The 25,517-nt window shown below is 33.3% G+C and overlaps 1 protein-coding gene across 6 annotated transcripts in view; it reads left to right on the forward strand.

The window, feature by feature from the left end:
- The window catches only part of Brinp3 (BMP/retinoic acid inducible neural specific 3), a 415,090-nt gene that overhangs the window by 14,763 nt on the left and 374,810 nt on the right, over positions 1–25,517 (forward strand). For all 6 annotated transcript variants that reach the window (XM_005348472.2, XM_005348473.2, XM_026779830.1 and 3 more), the window contains one exon: positions 4,921–5,206. In XM_005348472.2, coding sequence (XP_005348529.1) covers positions 4,971–5,206 — 236 coding nt within the window. In that variant the 5' untranslated portion in view covers positions 4,921–4,970. The remainder of the gene's footprint in view (positions 1–4,920; positions 5,207–25,517) is intronic.

A 25,517-nucleotide genomic window follows, 5' to 3' on the forward strand; every position in this document is an offset into this window, starting at 1 on the left:
AGGCAAGAGAGTATTTGAAGGACTGTTTAAATGGGATTTTATAGTAAGAAAGTCATGTTTGACTCAGATGTTAAAAGTCAAAGCAAAAGGAAAACTAAACCTATAGGATTAATTTTATAATTTCTTTGAACAGAACACACACAAAATATGTCAAATCATTCATTATTACAACTTTCAATAAAGTAGTACGTAGCATAAATCCTGAAAAGGGTTTCTGACTTTTGCTTGTGCTACATACTTTAAAAAATAATGAATCATATTTATCTTGAACCTTCACTTAAATAAAATATCTATAGATCATGCAAACCCAGAGCTTCATAAACCCACACACACTTATTCAGATTATTTGATTATAATAGTCTGAATTACTATTCTAATTGGATATTCTATTTCTCTTTAAGGTTATAGTTTTATTTCATTTTAGACTGGAAGTACTATTCCAAGCGCATTTCCACTTGCTGTCATTTCAAATTAGTTGATAATGTGAAGGGATAGAGATTGGCTGGATCAACCTGTGTGGAATACCTATTGCTGAATATTTGCCCTGATGACAGTTTATTTACTATGAATCTCATTTTTATAAAGAATAGACTAAAATGTACTAACATATAACATTATACATTTCTAAAGAGCAAAATAAGAGAACATTGATGAAAAGGATCATCATAATTGATGGGATCCGTAGCTGTTAATTTTCTTGTAAAAACTGTGTGAGGAGCACAATATTTTGCAAACCTGATTTTTTTGTCTCCTACTTAATTACAGAGTTCATTCAAAATTATCCATCCTTATGACTTTTCTAAGGGAAAGGCATTTCAAGCTTCCCAATTTCAATCTCCACATTGTTATTATTTAAATTAAAATGAAAACACAGTGTGTCATACACAGAGAGCCTTACTGAGACAATCATGTTTGACTCTTCTTGAAGAAGATCTGTTTCGTGTTAAATATGTTTTTTGTTGTTGTTGCTTGTTTGCTTGTTTTTGTTTTATTTAGTTTTCGGTTTTGGTTTTCTTGTCAGGGTTTCTTTGTAGCTTTGGAGTCGTTCTGGAAGTATCTCTTGTGTACCAGACTGGCCTCGAACTCACAGAGATCTACCTGCCTCTGCCTCCCAAGTGCTGGAATTAAAGTGTGTGCCACCACTGCTTGGCTGACCATTTGCTTTTTTAAAAAATAAATAAAATGGCATAGGGAAAATGGTTTTCATTTTTCTCCAATCATGGTAACATGCCCAATCTTGATAACCATTCTCACTAACCTGGAACTTAATATTTAATCACATTTATACATTGTCAAACATTTTTAATAGTGAGTGCTTTGTGGCTGGAAAGATGGCTCTGCAGTTAGAAGCACTTGCTGATATTGGAAAAGAACAAGCTTTTGTGCAGGGTGCTCATAGTATAAGTCTGGCAGAGAAACAGTTTTCTTAGTCCTAACATGGCTTACATCCGCCTTTATTTTGCACACTGTAGATGAACTGCAATATTCATTTTATTATAACCTTCTAAATTATGAGTTATCCCACCCTGGAATTAAAACACTAACTCTCTAGAGAAAAGCGTTCATTCTTTTAATTTGCCAGCCTCTGACTTGCTACGCATAGATGTGGAGGCTTTTTTTTTTTTTCTTGTTCAGTGCTTTCACATGGTGGGATGTTTAGAATCCAGTGTAGAGTCTTCTAGAAATACGTGATGCCTTTCTGGCTTTCACTGTTTCTTAAAAATTATGACTATATATGTGCATTTGACACTGAGTGGTGAGGGGTATGGGTGAGAGAGAATGAATGTTAATAATATACTGGTCCAACAACTTTCCATGGGTTTTCCCATTGGCTGAAATTAAATACAGATGTTTGATAGAATTATATTTTTAAATTATTTTGGACATGAGTTAAAATCAATTCTAAAAGTCAATTTCTAACACTGGTTTTTATATTCATACTTTCAGCCATATTAGAAATTCAGTGTTAATATTATGTGAGACACCTTATTTTTTTAAAGATTTTTTGAATTTCAGATACATTTTATATCCTTAATTTAGATAAACATAAAATTAGGATCAAGATCACAGAGGACTAGGGGGGAATTATTACTGTCTCCAGGAATTGTACGGTAATGTGATATGTATTATTCACGTTATTAGACATTATGTCATATATCATTTTGGTATTTTTTGGAAGCAATGATTTTTTAATAATCATTTGTATTTTGCAAATAAAATCAGAGCATGAAAAATCAACAAAGACTATTAATAAGTGACAATGGAGGTTTCAAGAATATTATATGTAACAAATACTTTAAAGAGCAAGCTATATCAATATTTACCTCCTTTTGTGAAAAAAGTATGTTACCAATGCTAATTTTTAAGAATACATATTGCAATATAAAGTCTTGGTTTTCTAGTTTGATTTTCATTATTTCTTGTTTTTTTCTTTCTTTTATATTAGTATTATCTTTAAAAAATATAATTAGAGTTTCTAGAAAACATTTTGCATTGATATTTTTATTTTTTTGTTTCAGCCAAAATAATCACAAAATTTATTTATGGCAAAGTAAAGATAATATTACAGCTTTCCTAATTTGAAAATGAAATCTTGATGAATTTGATTTTTTTATATTTTTTTATTGTATCCTGTAATAGTGCATCCTTAGTAATACAGTTACTCTCAGTTAATATCTCCAGCTGTCTCAGCAAAACACAGCAGAAAGCAGCTCTTTTTAGAACTTGGAAACTAAGTTATCAAACCATCCTTCATAGAGGGATTGATGCCAATCATTCAGTTCAGTAACAAAGCACTGATGAAGTAAAGCGTCTTCAGATGAGGAAATGAGATGTAAGGGCAGCTCAGAGCTTACTGGTACATTACCGCCAGCATCATGTTTCAGAGCCCGCTCCTGTAGACAAACCCGGACTATCCAGAGTCTGTAAAATTGTTCTCCATGATTTAGAGTGATGTAATCTTGCTTTGGAAGTATTATTTTAAAAGCTATTAGTCATCTTTGTTTATAAATTTTCAACAGGCTTCATCTCAGTTTACTTCTTAATCAGAAGGCCCTGGAAGACAGCGTGATTATGAATTACTTTCAATCAAAATTATTTCCTTCCAACTAGATATTGAATACTGAGCTAAAGAATTATATATATATATATATGTATATATATCCTCATCTGTTTAATAAAAATTCTTATTGGAATATAAAACATGCAATTCTTTTTAAAATGGAATAGATATTCATGAATGCTTGGTTGGCAAAGATGAGGGATATTTGTTTGCCACAGTGACATTACGCTGTACAACAAAATAATGGGTTAATAAATGCAAATGAACCTCAAATTTGTTAAAGATAGTTCCCACATAAGTAAAACAATATATAAATATACAAATTTTACTCAAGAGATTTGGAAGTTTTGAAATGACTAATTTGAGAATAATGTTTGTAAACTATCAGAAGCCATGGATTTCTTCAGATATTTTTACACCTATCATACTATATAAGTCCTGATAGTAAATTGTTTTAAATGAATTTCCATATGAATAAGACTGAGATATATGTGGATGTTTTAAAGTCTTGAGAAATAACTAAATTACAAATTTTTCTAGTATAAAGGAAAACTATTAAGAAAATACAAAAAAATATTATTGGATAAATACATCTGCCATAAATATTCAGCTTTTTTTTCTATTATCATCTGTCTATATACACATGCTTGATAATGTTCAGATATTTGATTTTATTTTGTGTTTTATTTTGTAATGTTTTTTGAGACAGTGTTTATCTGTGAAACAGTCCTGGTTGTCTTGGAACTAGCTTTTGTAAACCAGGCTGGCCTCGAACACACAGAAATCCACCTGCCTCTGCTGCCCTAGTGCTCGGATTAAAGGCATGTGCTAGTACCACCTGGTTGTACAGATATTTTTAGAGTTAATATTTTAGTCCGTGTTTATTATGTAGATATTTTCAGAATAAATATTTCAAATTAATTTCTCAAAATTGATGGAGGATTTAGGTGTGATAGCACACACATTTATTCCAATTTCAAGAGGTTAAGAAACAGGCAGACATACTGCAATGGAGTCTAGACTGATCAACACTGTGAGACACTATCTAGAAAACAAAACAAAGCAAATCCAGATACCCTGACATAACAATAAGAGATGAGTATGGTTCTGTTGTAAGAAACAAGAAAGTCATGGCAGTATGAGTATGCATATTTAAAAACCCAACACTCTCTGGAAAAGAACAGAGACAGAAAAAGAAACTCTCTAAAATCTCCTGGGCCAGCTTTTCTAGCATCTGTAGTGCATAAAACTACAAAAATTCCTACCTCAAATAAAGTGGAAAACAATGACAACCAGAATATTAAAATGTTTTCAAAATTCACACACACACACTGTGTCATATTAATGCCAAAATTTTATGTATATAAACATCTCAATGTATATATATATATCAACATAAACATTAAAAATAAATTATAAATATCAACTGTACATATTTTTAAAATTTATGTTCTCATTTGCTTATTTATAATACATTTTAATATTCTTTTACATAATAATATAATAAAGGTGATTATTTTGATCATATAGAATTTTATAAATAGTTTAAACAGAAAAATAAATATTCACTCAAGCTTATTATTACTCCAGATATTTAATGAATAATTCAGCTGATGACATTGTTATTATATAGCTTATAATTTATATAATTATTTCTTTTCCATTGAAATGGAAATTTTGATACAAAGTATAAAATATATGTAGCCATGTAAAAGTAATTTTGCGTTGTTTCCTGGTCACTTCTGCTATCATCTATTTTAAAAGCATCTAGTAGACTAAGTTCAGAGTTTGCCAGCTCAGCACCTCAGTTGATGGAGAGTCTCCTGCAGGGTAACTAATTGCCTGTGTATTCTGTCTAGGTGTTGAGGGAGAGCTGAGAGGATGAAGGCTCTAAATCCCCAGTGGAAGCATGATATGGCGGCGCAGAGCTGGTGCTGAATTCTCCTCTCTGATGGCTCTATGGGAGTGGATAGTACTGAGTCTTCATTTCTGGGTTTTAGCGGTTGCTGCTGTCTCTGACCAGCATGCCACAAGCCCCTTCGACTGGCTCCTTTCTGATAAGGGACCCTTCCATCGTTCACAGGAGTATACAGATTTTGTGGACAGAAGCCGACAGGGATTTAGCACAAGATACAAGATATACAGGTATGAAGAAAAACAATTGTAGATATCCTACTTGGAGGTTGTGTATAAATAAGGGTTGCTCCAATGGAAAGTTTCAAAACGGTTATCATAGACCAAACACCACAGTGATGTTTTCTTGCCATCTAAAATTACTGTGTGTAAGTGTGACACATTATAGAAAAATAGTTAACTATTTTCTTAACTCGCTCACTTTTGAGAAAATATGCCAGTGTTCTTGAAATCTTTTTTTTATTATAATTTCACCTGTTTGAAAATTACTTTTAAAACTTTTATCAGTTGATGACTTTCTTCAGCCTAAAGTGGAATGAAACCTTCTACAAACCTCTGAGTTCTGCCAATTTATGCTCTTTTACAAGAATGGAATTGTATATTCTTAAGCTTGGAGATAAAGCAAAGGTATAACTATAAAGGAACTCCAGACAGATGGGCATAAGAGCAAACAACCCGAAGAGGATTAATATGTAAGGCTGCTAACTGTATCAATACTTTAAACTTGAAGTATAAGTAAGCTGTACAAAAGAAGTCATTTATTAAAATTCTCAAAGAATGCTTTTTCCCACACAGCCCAGAGATTGCACTAAATAGATCACTGTACCAGGGATCACTTGAATCAATTAGATCATATTTATCTTTGTCATTAAGATTGTTTATGCAAATTATCACTTTGAATTATTTCTTTGTTACTCCTAGTTGCTGGTATTTATGAAGAATCAAACTTTATTATGTTTGTGTCTGTTTCATTCAGATAAGGTTATATAAATATTTTTATTTTATGCAGTATGTGCACCAGAGGGCACTGTGCTTCAGGTCTGCATACTCTTTTATAGAGCACGAGGAATTTATAAATTTTATCTATAGTCTATATTAGAAGAAGATACTGAGTATCCTTTGCATTGCATATTTATTCATTGCTGAACTTCCAAAAAATAAAAAAGTCTTTGTCTATGCAAAACACTATCAGGTCTAAAAAGCAGAAAAAAACATTATTCTAACTTTTAAGCAAAGTGACAAATACTAAGATTTTTCTGTCTAAATTTGTCAGAGACGAAAAAGGTATGAGATTTCTGGCCATATGCTATTATGAATATTTGCTTCATTAAGAATCTTCTCTTCAGAGACTTATAGAAGAAGCCTGACTTTAAGACTGTGGGAATGCCTAACACTTCAGGCATGCAAGACTTTTAACAGGCAGGCAGGTAGAGCCAGAGCAATTGTCTATGTTGTGCTGGCATCTGTTTCTGTCTGGATATTTAAAGTGTCATATGCATGAGTTTCGGTGGCTTGACTGGTTTGCCAATCAAGTGTGAAGAGCAGACAGATTCCACATGTTTCTTCAGGTTTTGAGTTGAATCAAAATCATTATTTGGGTCACAGAACTTAAAAGTCTGAAAGACATAAAACATTTGGAGAGGCTCTGCAAAGCTCATGTACTGCTTGGTCTTTTTTAAAGTAATTTTATTAGTCTCTCTCATGTGTTTACTTTGTAGCTTGAAAAACATGATCAGATGCTGAGTAGATTTTTTAAAATGAGGGTTTAAGGTCCACCTATTTCTGACCTGGGTTACAACATTTTAAAGGCTCTTGTGTTTATCAGCAACGCAATGGTCATGATAATTCTGTGAAATGAATAATATAACCCCTTATTAAAGTTCTTCAGTGTTGGTGAGGAGAGGTATTTGATTTTGCCAACCAGCATTTCCTTTAGGGCAGAGGCATTGCTTACCTTTCCCTACAATGCCATATATACAAAAATTTATTCTGAAGAAACTGACTTCATTTTTGAAAGGGTAGGAATCTCAGATTTAAGTATTAGACTAATTTTATAAGGGTTGTCCTTACTTTTGTCTTTAAAAATAGGTTTTAGGTGCTAAGCATTAGCTGCGTGTGTCCTGGGACAGAGGCAGGCAGATCTCTGAGTTTGTGATGAGCCTGGTCTAAGGAGCAAGATCGTGGACAGCCAGCGACAGACAGGAAACCCTTTCTCAATAGAGAAAACAAGTTTTGAGTTCTTTTTTTTAACTTTTGCATATATTTGCCATAAATACTGATATGGAAATTATGAATATTTAAAACAGATGGAAAATTAATATATTCCATATTATCTACTTGGTTTATCATTTTAAAGACCATATGATTTTCTAAAGTAATCATCCAGATCTACTGTTGCTTATAACCACCATAAACTCCTTCATGTGGCGTATTATATTGCCAAATCTTCTGGAAGGCATTAGCTCTGAATTTAGGGCATATTAAGCAAGACATGTTAACATAATTAGGTCAAATCTCTTTCCTTACCCTTGTCTTCCTTCACCCCATGTCCTTTTCTGGAGGCATATCTTCCCTTTCACTCCAAATACTAGAGCAAGATGAAATTATTAAAGATCACAGTTCTCACACACCAAAGGAGCAATTACAATTGTTTCCTCCCCTATCAATAAAGCTTTTTATCAAATAAAGGGTTTATCATTCTATATTTATTTGATAGAAGCACTTATAAAGTACTGTCAAATTTTGCTTAGAATCAGGGGAGCAATGTCTCATATAAGATTTGCATGCCTCTCTGTGTTACAGTATACTGCCTTTGGTGTGTGCTGCCAATGCCCTTTGGTGGTAGTCACACTGCAAATATATTCCCTTTGCCATATTAGAAACATGCTTTACAAGAGTAAAATGGTATATATATTATAGAAATATTCCTTCTATAATATTGTAACGTATTTAATGGTAACAATATTTACTGTTTATTATTATATTTTAATAGAACTATTTGTCAGTTTCTTTGTTTATAACTTGGCAAGTCTAAGTAAAAGTGCAAGAGGATTGATGCTGAAGATCTATATGAATGACTCCAGGAGTCCTCCATGACTCAGGATCTGGAGCATGTAGAGTATGAATATGGCTTCTTCTTTTACTTGGTTGCATGTTAAAAATGGATATGTAATCTATAATTCATGCTTACGTATGATTTGAAAATAGAAGCAAATGGTAGAACAGTTAAAGATAAAATAAGGGGCTGTAATAGAAGTGGCTCCGAGGTTAAAAAGAAGGACAACTTTCACAGGGACCAAGATCAATTTCCCAACACTCACATTGTGAGTCACACCATCCATAACTCTAGTGCAGGAGATCTAGTGATCATTTATGACCTCTGTGGGTACCAAACTGGTATGTGATACATAGGCAAAATACAGACAAAATGCACAAACATACGCACAAAAATAGAAATAAATAAACTTTTAAATACTGAAAATGAAGTAACAAAACCAGTTACCCTGAAGAAATGTTTGCCCTTGAATCATAAAATAGGAATAAACATACTCGTGTCTTAATAAGTAGGGGCATAACGTTATACTTACACTGTGAAGCCACTAAGGCAGTGAGCTCATCCATATATGTCTGTTTCTCTAGCACATCATTTTTTTCTTTTTATTAATTAATTAGACTTAAAAAAATGCCAAACCAAGTTTCAAATCTCTCCCCTCTTCCCATCCCCTCCACACACCCTCCCATCACACCCCCAACTAATCCTCAGAGAGGGTAAGACATATTGTTTGGGGCAGGTCCAAGGCCTTCCCTGCTATTTCTAGGCTGAGCAATGTATACATCCAAAGAGAATGGGCTCCTAAAAAGCCAGTGCATGCAGTAGGGATAAACCCTGGTGCCACTGTCAGTGGCCCCTCAGTCTACCCCAGCCATACAACTCTCAAACACATTCAGAGGGACTAGTTTGGTCCTATGCTCATTTCTTCCCAGTCCTATTGGTGTTGGTGAGCTCCCATTAGCTCAATTGGTCTGTCTCAGTGGGTGTGCCCATCATGGTCTTGACCTCTTTGCTCATATTCTCATTCTTCCCATTCTTCAACTGGACATTGGGAGCTCAGTCGAGTGCTCTGCTGGGGGTCTCTGCCTCTGTTTCCATCAGTTGCTGGATGAAGGTTCTATGGTGATATTTAAGATAATCATCAGTTTAACTACAGGGCAAATCAAGATCGGGCCCCCTCTCCTCTATTACTTAGGGTCTAAGGTAGGGTCATCCTTGTAGATTCCTGGGAATTTCTCTAGATCCAGGTTTCTGCTAACCCTATAATGTCTCCCTCGATCAAATTATCTTTTTTCTCTGGGATCATGAACTACCGGATCAATGTCCTTTGTTTATAGCTAGTATGCACTTATGAGTGAGTACATAACATATTCTTCTTTTTGGGTCTGGGTTACCTCACTCAGGATAGTGTTTTCTATTCCATCTATTTGCATGAACATTCAAGATGTCGTTTTTTACCACCGAGTAGTACTCTAATGTGTGCATGTGCCATATTTTCGTTGTCCACTCTTCGGTTGAGGGGCATCTAGATTATTTCCAGGTTCTGACTATTACAAATAATGCTGCTGGGAACACAGTTGAACAAAGGCTTTTATAGTATGATTGAACATCTTTTGTGTCTTTGACTAAGAATGGTGTTGTTGGATTCTGAGGTAGATTGATTCTAACTTTTCTGAGAAACCGCCACACTGATTTCCAAAGTGGTTGTGCAAGTTTGCATTCCACCAGCAGTGAGTAAGTAAGTAAGCAATACTGTTAAAATATTTTTGCTTCCTCAGAGAAATTTTTTAAAGAATGTTGTAACTGTAAGAATAGGAAGAAAGGGGGATCAATTCTGTTTTTTTTTTTTAAATGAAGTTTCCTGAACAAACTCTTAAAAGAAATATGATTAAATATGTTAATAAAAGTAAACATTTAATTATAGCTGAAGTAATAAAAATTTCATATATGTATATCAGTATCATATATGTATATCTTATACATATACCATAATACTGTATATTAATATAAAAATAAAATTATATAGTAATATAATTTTTTATATAATATGAATGTGTATATACACATATGCACATCATTATATGTCTGATTATTTTACTAAAAATTTCAATATGTTATATGACACCTTTATATCTAAAGAAACAGATCTGGGAAAGACGAGAGTTTAGGTAAGGTGAGATAAGTAGAAAAAGTAAAATAAGAGTAAATATCAAATAAAATCATTTCATCGAGAGATACACAGAAAACACAGCTGCTTTAAAATGATATTGAAGTGTTATACCATATTGGTTAGGTGAGACTAACTTTGACTTGGAACATAATGATTAAAATATCCTAGGTGCAGGAACCCAAATGGTTAACACACCAAGAAAAGTGGTCATGCTAAGGCCAAGAAAAACCTTTAAAAATAAGACAGATATTCAAAAGCGATTTTGTTTAAATTTATGAAATAGAAGTTAAAAAACACATTTATATATAGCCAGGTAGATGGTCAACAAGTATAAACATTGCCACACAAATCTGATGACCTGAATTTGATAGGGATCCTTATAAAGGTAGAAGGGGAGGACTAACTCCAGAAAGTTAGCCTCTGTCTTTATCATGTGCTATCATGTGTTACCTTTCTCTCTCAATTCCATCATAAAAAGTTTCTAAATGTAATTTAAAATTTTTAGAGAAAAAATGACTATATAAAATGACATCATTTTAAAATTATCTTCCTGTGGATAAATAAACAATTAAGTACTCTTTCCCAAAATAAAAATTCTAGAAATATAAAACTTGGCAAAATGTGATTTTAAGAAAGTCAAAAGTGCAATTATTTCAAGTAATACAAAGAAATAAAGATCTGGCAATCACTACCATATGCAAATTAAAGCATGTTGCATATTGTCACATGAAACAAAGTTGCAATCCTCACACGAGGTAATTTTGTAATTACCTTCAAGACCACATAAAACCTTTCCACCTAATGAGGAAGTAACTATATTTAATCCTTTAGATAAATTTAATAAATGTAATTTCAACACAAATGCTAATTCATGCTCTTCATAAATGAAGTGAATTACAATATAAAGCAATGTAAGAAAATGACATATACATAATTAGAATATAAATTTTATATTTTGTACAAGTTTGTAAAGCAAAGACACATAATATGCTTCTTTTAAATGTATATGTTAAATATTTGTATAATTTGACTTTATTCCAACCCACTAGTCATTTCAAAATAATAAATAAAATTAGCATACCTTATGTATTAAATTCTCAAAATATTCTAAAGACTTAAAGTTATGAATATACCAAATTTAATTTCAAAAAAGTAATTGGTTTCAGTGAAATTCAAAAGATCTAAAATATTATTGGCAATAAATAATATTCTATATCAATAATAAAGAAAATTCCAAATCTTTTGAAATGTTAGTAAAACAAGTAAAACCATTTCAAAATGTTTAAAAACCAAATTTATGTTGAGTTTTATTGATGTTACCATACTTAAACAAAAAAGGAGCAGACGTTACAAGTTAATTTCAGAAATACATTTACATGTTTATAAATAAAATTAAAAGACTTTATAAAGAATATTATGAGAAAGTAAAAACAGCAATGACGCTGGTCTGTTTCTGAGTTTTACATGAACTCTTCATGAGTGTAATCAGGCTTCATACATGTAGATATTCATGTATATATATGTATATATATATATATATATAATCTGTAAAATACTTTAGAAGTCTTTTAACAAAGAAAATAGATTCATGCCACTGAGTATGAAAGAGAGAAGATTAATACTGTGTTTTTGCTGTATGATCTTTCTGCTGTATGATTGGTTCTTTCACTTATGATAAAACAAAATCCTTCATAAAATGATATTGAATCCCATTTCACAAATCTCATAATAACATGGACCCGATGGGCTTTTTTATTCCTGAATGTCACTGTCACTTAGGTAATCTAATTATTCATATTAGTCAGAATGCCCTGAAAACAGTATTTTCTTTTTCCTTTGTTTATTTCTATCTTTCTAGATACATTTTGCTTCCTTGAGAAGGCAATACGTAACTTCTGAACATCAACTTCATATTTACATTTCCCTGTCTTTGAACACAAAGCTCATTTTAATGAAATACTCTGTCATTGTGGTAAGCAGGTGTTTTAGTTTTTTTTTTCTACCATTTGTCGTACATCACTTGTTTTAATACAGATGACAAAGACTTTAGTATCCTTGTTAATGTTAGGCTTTTGTAATCTCATCTGTGAAATTAAGTATTCAGTTGCTCTTTACATATCTTCTCATTTATAAGGTTGAGGGAATGGGATGGTTGGGATGGAGGAGGGGTGAATGAGGGAGCAGGGAAGTAGACATCTTAATTAAGGGAGCCATTTTAATGTTGGCAAGAGACTTGACTCTAGAGGGGTTCCCAGGTGTCCAAGGAGGTATATAAGATCAATATTCTATAAGAAAGGAAGAATGGGAACTCTTGAGAATGTGTAGTCCAGCATTTAAATATATGTTCTTCCTTGTCTTTTAAAAGTCTTTTATAAATACCTTCTTCATAATAACAGACAGTTTTATATACTTCTGTGTTTCAGTGTATTTGCTTATAAAATTTATTACTGCTCTTTCCTTATTAGCTCCAAGTCTTTTGCTTCTTTTGTATGATTTTAGGGGTTACCATATAATGGAAGTTCTTAGTCCTAATGGTTGAATTTCTGTGAACTATTTCATCAGTCTGCAGCACACTGTACAGTACAGTGACAAGATTGTTCTCAGAAGTGTTTTACACATAAACAAACACAATTAGTAAACACATTTATTCAGTATATCTATCATTCCAATTAAACCATGAGATTTACTTTAAATCTTGTTATTTTATCCTAATTCAGAATTTGACTCTATATAGAAATTCATACCTTTAGTATCTTTTGAAAATATTAGAATAATTACATTTAGGAATAAATTTACTAATTCAAAACTTTAGGGACTATAATTCAGTTTCATAAGAGTCAGTTCTTAAATTAAATTATAAATAATCCGTATTATATTTAAAATATTTATTTTACATAACTAAATTATATCTAAGCATCTTTTTATTTTTACATTGTTTTCATATTTTCTTTTTTGGTGTTGAAATAAAAAATATAAGGAATTGTGAGTTCATGTAACTAATCAAAGGAAGTATTGGAACAATGACAGATTCAGCATTATATAAATACTTTGATTATTTGGTTTATATGGTTGTGTCCAACTGTTAACCCTGATTTTCATAGTTGGTAGTTTCTCTTTTCCAAGGAAAACCACACAAATTACAAGTGTTGTCTTTTATCCTTTCTGGTCTGGTGTTTTTAAGATATTGACTTGTATTTTTTTTTTGAAATAGGCAGTATTCCAAAATGAATAGTATTTTGTGAATCTAGACATACTGTTCTTTTTATTCTCACTTTCTTTTCCACATTTGTGAAAATCATTTTCTTTCTTTCTTTCTTTCTTTCTTTCTTTCTTTCTTTCTTTCTTTCTTTCTTTCTTTCTTTCTTTCTTTCTTTCTTTCAAAACAGTTGCAAGAGACGAAGTGAAGGGCCTAGCCAGGGTCTTCCCATGTCCTTTCTACAGCAGAGCTTTCCCTGGCTGCTCACTTAAATAGATATTAGCAGTTCACTAATTAAACTACCTCTCTTGTCAGCCTGAAATTAGCAGCAGCTTAAAAAAAATAACAAGGGCTCTCTACTGTGCTGTGTGTGTGTGTGTGTGTGTGTGTGTGTGTGTGTGTGTGTGTGTGCTGTCTTATCTTAAACACACACACACAGCTATTATCTCAAAACATGCTAGAAATTTAAATAAACACTCAATTAAAATGTATTAAAGTATATCTTCAAGATATGCAATCATTCAACTGAACATCATTTGTAAAGTAACGTTTTGATATAAATTTTGATAAATTCAACAATTAAAAATATTCTCTTTACATTCAATATAAAAACAGGGCATTTTGCAGTTATCATTTTAAAAGTGACAGGAACCTTTCAGACAAACTCACAGATTCTAATGATTGAACAACTGCATTACTCAGGAATTAACTTTAATTTCTGCTATCTACATCAGCTCTAAGTGTTCTTTCTAGTAACCATATACTCAATCCTTTAATATCTCTAGTATCTCTCACCTCACCACATCCCAGGGTGACTGACTTCATGAATCAACACAATAATTCTTATTGTGTTACCAGTGAAGAGCACAGTGTGTTAGGCCTGTAACTTCTAAGCTCTTTCTCACTTTCTCATGAAGGTTACTTTGCTAACCTTTAACGGATTTGCATATTATAAAGTTTCACTTTATTTACTGTTTAATTAAAAAATAACTACCCTATCATATTTTCTTTCTATGCCTCCAATTGTTTTCTCTAGTGGTCATAGCATTGGCTATATTAATTATTCATTTATAGCAATATTAAAAACATCCCATATGTCCTGCTCATTTGTAAATGTCTGAAGTTTCCTATTTTGGTCATTATGATACAACACACCTTTAAACTTCTGTGTCTTTGAAAATATGTGACATATTCTCCTTTGTTACACTAATTAAAAATGGAAGAATATGAACAAAAATAGATCTAGAAAACACAAAACCAGATAAATAGTTATTCAGAAACAGATTTGAAATTGTAAAATGCCAAATTCAATTCAGTTATTCCTTTTGGCAAATGTAGCTTCCTAACCTTCTCTTATTAGAATAAATATGAGATACTAATAGTTTTTAATTTTATTTTCAATATTTGTATACTTAGTAATATAGTTACTGCTTCTTTTTTATTGTGCTTGCCTAGAAAACTTCACTGAGAACACTGTTTGAGGTTCACTATCTATACTTATATATTTCTGAAATCTGGTTTTGACCAAAATATGAAATAGGTTTGAACTCAGGTCTTCTGCTGATGAACTCTGATTTATATTCCTGGACATACTTTCCTCTAGCTTCCTACTTTGCATATTGCTTTTGAGTAATTAAGATATGCGTAGACATTCAGATTTTGTAGACTTCTGCACTGACCACTTTTCTTTATATTCAAATAAAAATCTAATGATCCCAATTTAGAAATGAAATAATTCAGCCTACCTTTACCATTCTTCTCTATATGGTTATACTTATACATATAAAACCTAGAATATTTCCTTTCAGTTTTGAACACTGAAGTTTTATTATAACAAATTTATTTTTTATAATACATAATTCCTCACCAACATTTTGCAAATATTTGCTTTGTATTTGATCATAAAATTTATTGACATTTATTTCATTTTTTCTCCAATGATACTGCATGTAAAAATGTTATGTTACTTATTGGGGGCATTATTTTTATTTAACCTGGCTAGTTTATGGTGGACTAATATAGGCAGCTGCTAATAGCTTGCAGAGCTAGCTAATTGACTTTGTAGAAGTGTTTATATTAGTATTTCTTTACATCCTTGCATCTGTTGACAATGCTTCGTGCCTGGTTGCATATGTCCTGAGCTAGTATACAAGGAAATAAAGAAAATCCCTGTGTTTACTACTTACTGCATGGTTGCACTAGCGCATAATTGAACAAGTCATTATTTCTGGTGGAATCAAATTTGTATTATTAACATCATGAAAATTTTAACTGTTTATGAAAGGTGAAAGCTCAAAACTATGCAATAGAAATGATGAATGAATTTTACTTTCGACTTAATATCAGAATGATTTTGAGCTTAATTTCTGATTTAAAAAATTCAGTGAACTTTTTGACTTATCACATTGACCTATTATTTCTAAATTTTATATTTCATTTATTGCAGAAAATGTCATAATTGCTTTTAAGACTAAAACAACAAACACACTAATAAGAATAATTAAATATATGGAATGAAAAAATTGGTTTCAGTATAGTGAACAGTTTTATTTTCATTGTAAATTGTGTACTAGTCAAACTCTAAACGTACACTGTCAGATTTTCATGTAGTGCATACTGTGTGAGCATATTGTGTGTAGTAAATGCTGTGTGATCATATTTTGTACAATGCATAGTATGTGTTTATTTTTGTATGGTACATATTGTGTGTGCACATTTTTGATAAAAGTGTTCTTGAGGAATTTTGTCCTCAGAAACCTAAGTCAGTCCCACCAACTAATAAAACTCAATGGAAGACAAATAGAATAAAAATCTTATTTATGTATAATGGAGTTTTATTGAGCCAAAACTATCACACAATATTTGAAGTATATAGTTTGAGAAGTTTTGACCTGCATAGCCACTCTCCCAGTGAAGCAGTAGTGCCACGGATTCAGAGTTCTCCTTTTGCCTGGAGAGTTCTTTTGAAGGTTTGGGTAATTGTTCTATTATCCTTTCTCCACGCCTGGAATCCACAGCTCTGCTCTCTTTTTCCTATACTACATTTTGAGTTTTTAATGCTTTCCTACTTATGTAATGCTACTGAATATGCTTTCTGCTTATTCCGTTGTTTTTTTCTCTCATAAATTTAGACTAACACCCATTCCTTATTCCTGTTGTACATTCAATAGCTTATTAACTTTTCTCACTGTACAGTGTTTGACATGTAGATGTTGCAAAATTTTTTTTTTTGGTTTCACTCATGAATTCACAAATCTTGGTATGAAAATCTCCTCCTCCTTTATTTCTAGCGACACACACGTATACTAAATCCAAAAATATGGTAATAAAGTGAATTAATAGAAACAATGAATTGTAATCAGTAGGAAAAACAAAACAAAACAAAATAAAGAAAAAAAAATCCATCCTAAAACCTGATTTGTGGCAGAACAGAAAGAGGCTATAGTGGTTACACTTCAGAAAAGCTTAAAACACCACTAGAATTTCTCTCTGGAACCTGAGAATTATGACTTGAGAAGGCTCTGATGTCATCAGTTCTTTATTCTTGCTACTAATTTTGCTAAGATCTGGCAGAGTATGACTTATGAAGTCTTCAAGGGAATTTTTTTTCTGTCTTATTAAGGCTCTTTTCTATGATAGAGAATGCTCTTTCTCATACTCACAAAAGTCTGTCAGTCCCAGGTATACATCAGGAGGAATTAATGTTCACATACCAGTTATCTTCTCTCTCAACATATTCTAAATATGGTCACTAGAAAAAAAAGTCTTAGTGGCTTTAGTATTAAGGATTTAATATTAAAATTTTAATGTATTTTTTAAAAAAAATTTGTTTGTGTGCTTACATATAGCTATGTGTACCACAAGTGTGTTGAAACATGAAATCAGGAGAGGGTATTCAACCCCCATGAGCTGGAGTTACAGGTAGTTGGGAACTACCATGTGAGTACTGAAAACTAAATCATATTTAGTCTTCTGACTGAGCAGTAAGTGATCTTGGCTCAGTCCAGATGCTGAAGAATTTTATATAAAATACACCAGACAGAACAGACTACTCAGTTAAACACATTATGGATTTTGATATTAAAATGTGGAGGTTATTTTTTCCCCTCACTAATACAAAAAGAAAATCACAATGAATATTAAAAGCTACTTTAAACAGTATTGATTCTATTGAGGGCCCTGAGCAGCACACAGGTTAAATCGTGCTTCATAGAAAGGGTAGTATTGTTATACATGTGATGATGTGTAATTGTCTAATGATTTACCAATAATGTATATGACTGTAGACACCCTAATAATAAAGTATTTGTTGACTATTATCATAGATCTAGGATAGAGGATACGATGCGGTTATAGGCATATCAGGTGCACAATATATACTCCAGCAAGTCAGTAAAGTTTCCAGCAGGTGGCACCTTGCATTCAGGGTTCAGTTATTTCCACGTAGCCTCAGTTCACCTCTCAATCAACTAAATCTCAGGGTCTACTTGTTTAGTATGATTTCCTATTGAATAGACTGTATCATTCTAGATTTTATTTTTTGTTGTATTGTGTGGAATAGATTATTTAGATAGTTTTATATGATGATTGCAATTTTGTTAAGTATTTACTTATTAAATATTTCATATTAAGTATATTCTATTTATAGCTTTATAAGCATAGTATTACAAATAACATGTTAACTGATAACTTGTCTCATAAGAAATTTTGTTTTTCTTAGGAAGTCACAATATTTAGAATTCCAAAGAAAATTGTTGCACACATAAAATTGGATCCTTATTTCTAGACTTATCTCTTTATTGATAAACTGTAGCACCTCCTCCCTTTTTCTTTTTTAGCACAGCAACCTAAAATTTACTTAAAGCAATAATAACACAAAATTGTGTTACCCTCATTATTGAACCTTCACCATTATTTAAAAAAAATAGGACAAATATATGACTCAATATACAAGGATATTTTGAAAGCTAATTTTTTTTTTTTTTTTTGGTTTTTCGAGACAGGGTTTCTCTGTGGCTTTGGAGACTGTCCTGGAACTAGCTCTGTAGACCAGGCTGGTCTCGAACTCACAGAGATCCACCTGCCTCTGCCTCCCGAATGCTGGGATTAAAGGTGTGCGCCACCATCGCCCGGCTCTTGAACGTTAATTTACAAAAGGGTACAATAATGACTTCATTAAAAGAGATATGGAGAAAATGCACAAATATTATTTGCAACATTAATGGATAAGTTACAACTAGTTTTAAAGAAAAAAAATCAACAAAATAATATTAAAACCAATTAACAAGTAAATATATAACTAGTCCGCTTTAATGTGAAGAGGAAAAATTCCTTACCTTGTATCATCTTCCTTCGTTCTTAATGCTGTCTAAAGGTGCAGAATTGCAAAAAATTCTCAAACATTATGGAAAAAATATGGCCTTGAAAGTCCTTGAAAGACGAGATAAATGATATTAGATCACGACTCTACAATTTTACAAATGGACATAGATCTTGTGACACTTATTGACTGAGTTAAATCTTGTTTATCTTGTAAATGCAAGGGACTATTATTGGAAGTTTATAATCATCAGCTATGATTCATTTGTTAAAAGCCTCGTTAGCACTTTGAAAATGATTGACTCGGAGGAAAGAGAAAGAAGAAAACAGAATAGCAGAGGGCAATAGTGATAGTCTGTTCCGGGAATATGGAAACTGATAATGGTAGATTCATCATAGTCAATACAGAAGTAGATACGGAGATTAGATTAAATGTAAGCTTTGTGACTTCTGCAATTCCACCAGAACACTGTTCCCACAGGTTCCACTGTTAAAAGATTTGCCAATTTGGACTGGAAAAGATGGCTCAATGGCTAAAGGAATGTGCTACTTTTCGGGAGGGGGGGCAGGGGAAGAAGGTGGCACTCATGCAGGGTGGCCTGCAGCAACTGCTGTACCTAAATCTTCACAGTGATCTGATGTCTCTGGCCCCCTTGGACATCTACACTCATGTCCACACATACCCACACCCAGGCATAACTGTACCCACACACTTCAAAATAATGGAAAATAGTTTCTGAAAGTTGATGAAAAGACAAAATAACATTTTTAACAAGTCTATTATTCTTACTTCCTATTTTAATGAATTCAATTATATTATTTATCCTGATTTAAAATTAAAAATGCACCATACAGTGTTTATAAATTAATTAATATAACTCTGTCTATGTAGCAACAAAGTATAGGATGTGTCCATCTAATGGATTCTTAGCAATGTTTCAGTTTCTTGAAGTGAGGTCACTCTTTTTCTTGTCCTCCTGGCAAATGCAGGCATTTTTAAAGATGGATTAAACTGGACTTCAACTGAGAAACCCTAAAAAAGATTAATGCTCTATTCCTGTGGAGGTGGAAACTTTAATTCAATCTCACCTGCTACAATGGGCAGTACAACGGCAAGCTAAAGCAGATAATTCTTATTTCGAGAGTGGTAAGCTGATGCCACAGGCTCCTTTATGGGAAAATTTTAGACACTTAGCAAAAGTAGACTGCTAGAAGCTGTATGTCTCTGACAAATGGAAAGGAAAACTCAATAATTATAATGGCCTTTTACTTTTGTGCTCATGCAGAATATGAAGTTTTAGCCATTTTGAGTGGTCCAGAGGAGTGTAGTGAATTTTCCAATTGTGGCTGTCGGGTGCACATTATATTTCTTAAAATATGTTAGTTTGGAAATAGAAGGAATGTAACTGTAAAGGCCCACTGGAAATTCTGTCATTTTCGGTTACAATAGAATACTGCCATCTCTGTTTTTCAGATGACAGCTAAGACCAGTGACTTCTGAATGAGTTTAGTGAAAAGGTCTACATCACAAGTTCTATTTGTTTCTTTAGAATTTTGTGTGATTTATAAACTTGCCTTTGGTAGCTTTGATTTTTTTATCATACCAATCTTATCTTTTCTGTGTATATATGAATGTGTTCTATTATTGTGTTCTCCAGTTATCATCTTTAGTACTGCTCTCCCTACTTACTATTTTACGCTAAAAATGAATGTCTTTAAGGTGCATGTGTTTATGAAAATTATAGTATTCTCTTTTTCAGTTATCAAAAGAATATAGATAAGCTTGTGAAGATTTAGAAAAACTCCACAACATGCATGTTCACAATCTATGGTGTACTATTACAACACATGAGCAATGATAGTACAGAGAGAAACACAAAACGATGTGCAGTTTATTGGAGAGTTCTCCAGGATGTATGTATTTATCACTTCTTGCTATTGTTTTTTGACAGAAAATGAAGCCATTTTTCTCAGTTTAGCAATATATCAAAGTAATTATTGAAAATAACATTCATAGATGTAAATTCCATATAAACTTTTACCTTTAAACTTAGGTTTAAATTTTGAGGGCAATCTATACTAACAGAAAATTAATTGTTTTTATAACAATCAATTAAGCAATAGCAATTATTGTCTGTCTTTCAAGTTGAGGCAATAATTATTCCCATCTCCTCATTTATTTTTATTTGAAATAATATCTCAATGAAGAAATATAAAGTATGTTCATATATGTGTCTCATAACAGTCAAATTGCAGACTTAATTAGCCACATTTCACTATTTACCCATTTCTCAGAGAGTTTCTAGAAATTACCATATTATCCAGTAGTTCAATGACTCATTATATATCATAAATAATTTTGGAAGGGTATAAAAGTTCTGTGAAGTATCATTTTAATTGGATATATTTAAGTCATTCACACTCTTGATAACTCAATTTCTTTTAATTATTCAGTAGAATTGAGCTAATGTAATATGTCCAATGGGAAGAAAAATGATTAAATTTCTTGTATTATAAAGCTACAGCATAGTTGTTTTTTCTTTGTTCTTCATAATGGGTATTATTTTTTTGGTTTTTGTTTGTTTGTGTTTTTGGTCAATACTTTAACATTTTACAATAATAAAATATGAAATATCATTGCTCCTTTAGAATTTGAAGATCTTTAAACGTCACTAGAACTGTAAGTTGTCCCTACATAAGTGCTAAAAATGCAAAATTTTGTTGATAAAAAATCTCATAAAGCACTCAAATGTGTTGTAGCAGTACAGTTTAGCCACACAGTTCTGACATTTCACTGTGCCTGTGAGTCTCCTCACCGCACAAGTGACCTTTTAACCTTTATCTCTGACCTAAGCAGACTTAGCACACTTAGCCCTAACACAAATCTTACCTCATTTCTAATATGAGCTCTGCTATGCCAATATTCTTGGACTGAAGTAATTTTCCTCCTCGCTTTTTGCAGGTTCCACTTGACGTTAACATGGGTCCTGGTAGTAGAGTTCATCTTGTTTCCCTAAGTATTAGCTGGGAAAGCCGTCACCCTTGTGCTGGGTTGATTATGTGATTTAACTATGGCATTGAGCACTTTTCCTATCTCCGCCATGCCATGCCCCAAGTTATCAAATGTAATTTCTGACAAAATGGCTTAAGTATAACATAGCTATTACTTTAAATAAACAATTAACTTAGAGGTGAGCTCTTTAGTCTGGCTTGAACATATTCTCTTCTTGCCTCACCATCTTTAATGCCGATATTACAGATATGTATGACCTCACCTGGCCGACCAACTGTAGGGGCTTGGGAATGTTTTCTTTCTGTAATTTACCTAACCTTGATAAAAAAAAAAAAGAACTGTGAAGTAATTTTCTATGTTGAATAAAATTGAATTCATTCATTATGATGTAAAAGAGAAAATATGCTCGAGTGAAGTCAGTTTTCATTAGGAATTTTCCTAACACTGTATACTATAGGGCATTTCTCATGGAAAAAGAAGATCTCTACAGTCACAGGCAGCAAGAACTGTATCATAAGTTTTCTTGAAGACTATCATAACGATTGTGAAAATAAACTATGACTAATGTAGCTTTTTGAAAAACAGGTATACATAATTAATATTAATTATGAAAACCTTTGGGTAATTTGTTATAATTGAAACTCCAGTTATAAGTATACACATTTGCTGGAAACTCATACAATGGGAAAATGTAATTGATTTAAAGTAAGTTTATATCCTCTTATGGAACCTCAAACAATAAAGTGTGAGGAAAGTTGAATTGATCTAATTCTCCAGTTATCAGATATGAAAATCCAGTGTGCCCAATTTTTTTGGTGATATGGAAGTATCGGATAGTGTGTTAATTAAAGCTCTAAATTTGCTTTATTGCCTTTCTTCTATGGTAACTTGACGTCTGAGCAAATCATTTAAACTCATTGTTTATTTCCTCACAGTAAAATAAAACTTGGGTATGATCCACCTTAGTGCTTTCTTATGATGTCTCAAAAAATAATGTTTGTCAGAAAACAGTTTAAGGTCTGATGGAAGGCCAGAACAAGTTGTAATTGGATAATTAATTTCAACTTGCCAGTATGCATAATAAAAGCTGCACGTGAGGGCACCTTTAGAGAGAGCAAGATTCCCTTCTGCACTTTTAATGCCCTTGGCTCACTTACACTACCAATGCTTTTTAGATTCTTTTCTACTTTTTTTCAGCTATTTAATAAACATTCCATTTTGAAAGATACATATCAGATACAAGATCTCTGCTTTTTTGTCATAGGTCTGATCATGTTTTAACTCTGATTAAAGCCTTATGGAGTTCTAGCCAGAGAACTGACCCACACTTAGGATTTCAGGGTAGTTGAGATAGGAAAGCTGCAAGTCTGAGGCCAGGCTGGCATAATTAGCTACTCCCAGGACAGTTGAGTAAAATGTAAGATTCTGCCTCAAGACCACAAAAGAACAACAACAAAGCAATGAAAGAACCATGTTTCAATATTATCAAAAAGGTATACTGACAGTTTTGTGTGAACAAAACTCACTTAAAATCTAGACTAATATTATTCAAAACAAACAAATAAAAATGAGAGCATAAAAAGATTAAGTTTGAATATGAAAGATTAGGATATGAATTATGACAAACTATGTCATAAATTATTTTTTATCAACCAATCAGTTAATTTTCCCCAGTCTCATCAGAGTTAGTCTTTCCTCCACTCCTTCCAGTTCCTTTTCCAAACACTCCCATCATCCAATCCCTCTTTCTTCTCTTCAGAAAAGTGCAGGCCTCCCATGTACATTAGCCAGTCAGGGAATACCAAATTGCAGCAAAACTAGGCACCTCCTCTTCTATTAAGGCTGGAGAAGGCAACACAGCAGGAGGAAAGAGTTCCAGGAGCAGGCAACAGAGTCAAATCAGTCACCCACCAACACCAGTAGCTGCACAAGAAGACCAAGCCACACAACTGTGGCTTGTGTGCAGAGGGCCCAGAGTACCCACACTTGTCTTCAGTAATCTGAAGTCTTCTGAAAAGTTAGGACTAATCAAGGGTGTTCAATGCATTATACACTCTTATATATAATGTAATTTTAAACTTTTACTTTTCTGATGTCATTTCACTATTTTTATCTAAAAAGTTTCCAAATGCTTCTCTGGACAAGAAATGGATGGAAATATAAACAAAAATGAAGTATAGTATATAATATTTAGAGAAGTGTAATAATGAATGATTCAGGAATAAACATATTCATACTCTATGATTTATATAGACCTTATGATAAAGTAATTTTGTTTTTACAGTTATACATTTACAGGTGTGTGTGTTTGTGTGTGTTTGCATACATACATGTGTGTTGAGATTCGTCCCCCACATGGGATACAGATTAAAAGCATCATGCTAAGACATGGGCTGAGAAATACATATGATGTGACATAGTGATTTCAGTCTGTAATTCTACAAACAACTTATTCTTGTGGTTTTGTTTCCTGTCCTTCTCAAATTTAGTTTGTCTTTTTCCTGAAATCCAAAAAGACTCGACTACCTTGTAAGGAAAATTAGGTTATTCTTTTGCTTCTGTACCCCAAAATGTCTCAGTCTCATCTTAACAACATCAAGGTCATTGCCACTGGATTTTTTTATTTTTTATTTTTTTTATTAAAAAAAAATTTTTGCCTCCTCACAGCCTCCCATTTCCCTCTCCCTCCCCCTCTCCCCCCCTCTCCAGTCTGAAGAGCAGTCAGGGTTCCCTGCCCTGTGGAAAGTCCAAAGTGCCCCCCCCCTCCATCCTGGTCTAGGAAGGCGAACATCCAAACTGGCTAGGCTCCCACAAAGCCAGAACATGAAGTAGGACCAAAACCCAGTGCCATTGTCTCTAGTATTAGGAGTGGTGGGGCTGCCTCCCCAGCACCCCGGCCACATGCTAGCTTATGCCCGAAATAACAACACACAAACTGTATTCATTTAAACACTGCTTGGCCCATTTGTATCTAGCCTCTTCTCGGCTAACTCTTGCACCTGGACTAGCCCATTTCTAGTGTAGCCCATGGGGTGGCTTACCAGGAAGATTCTAGCCTAAGTCCATCCTGGGTTAGAGCTTCATCGCATGAGCCTCAGAGAGCATAGCTATCCCTGCATCCACCCAGGAGCATGACGTCTCTGCTCCAGAGCACAGAGCTGTCCAGTCTGAGCTCACTTCCTCTTCCTCCCAGCACTCTGTTTGGTTTACTCCTTCCATCTATGTTTTAACCTATGAGGGCCAGACAAGCAGTTTCTTTATTTTTTTAACCAATGACCTTCCTCCATCATTGTCCTTGGCATCTCAGCAGCCCTCACTGTCCACCATATTCACAGAGTCCGGTTTTACCCCATGCTTTTTCAGTCACAGTCCAGCTGGCCTTGGAGAGCTCCCAATAGACCAGCCCCAGTGTCTCAGTGGGTAGGTGCACCCCTCATGGTCCTGAATTCTTTGCTCATGTTCTCCCTCCTTCTGCTCATCATTGGGACATTGGGAGCTCAGTCCGGTGCTCCAGTGTGGGTCTCTGTCTCTATCTCCATCCATCACCAGATGAAGGTTCTATGGTGATATGGAAGATATTCATCAGTATGGCTATAGGATAGGGTCATTTCAGGTTCCCTATCCTCAGCTGCCCAAGGAACTAACTGGGGACATCGCCCTGGGAGCTCCTCTAAGTCCAAGTCTCTTGCCAACCGTAAGATGGCTCCCTTAATTAAGATATGTGCTTCCCTGTTCCCCTATCCAACCTTCCTTTATCCCAATCATCCCGTTTCCCCAAGTTCCCCCCATCCT

This window comes from Microtus ochrogaster, chromosome 6 (genome assembly GCF_000317375.1).
Source record: "Microtus ochrogaster isolate Prairie Vole_2 chromosome 6, MicOch1.0, whole genome shotgun sequence".
Classification (NCBI taxonomy): Eukaryota; Metazoa; Chordata; class Mammalia; order Rodentia; family Cricetidae; genus Microtus; species Microtus ochrogaster.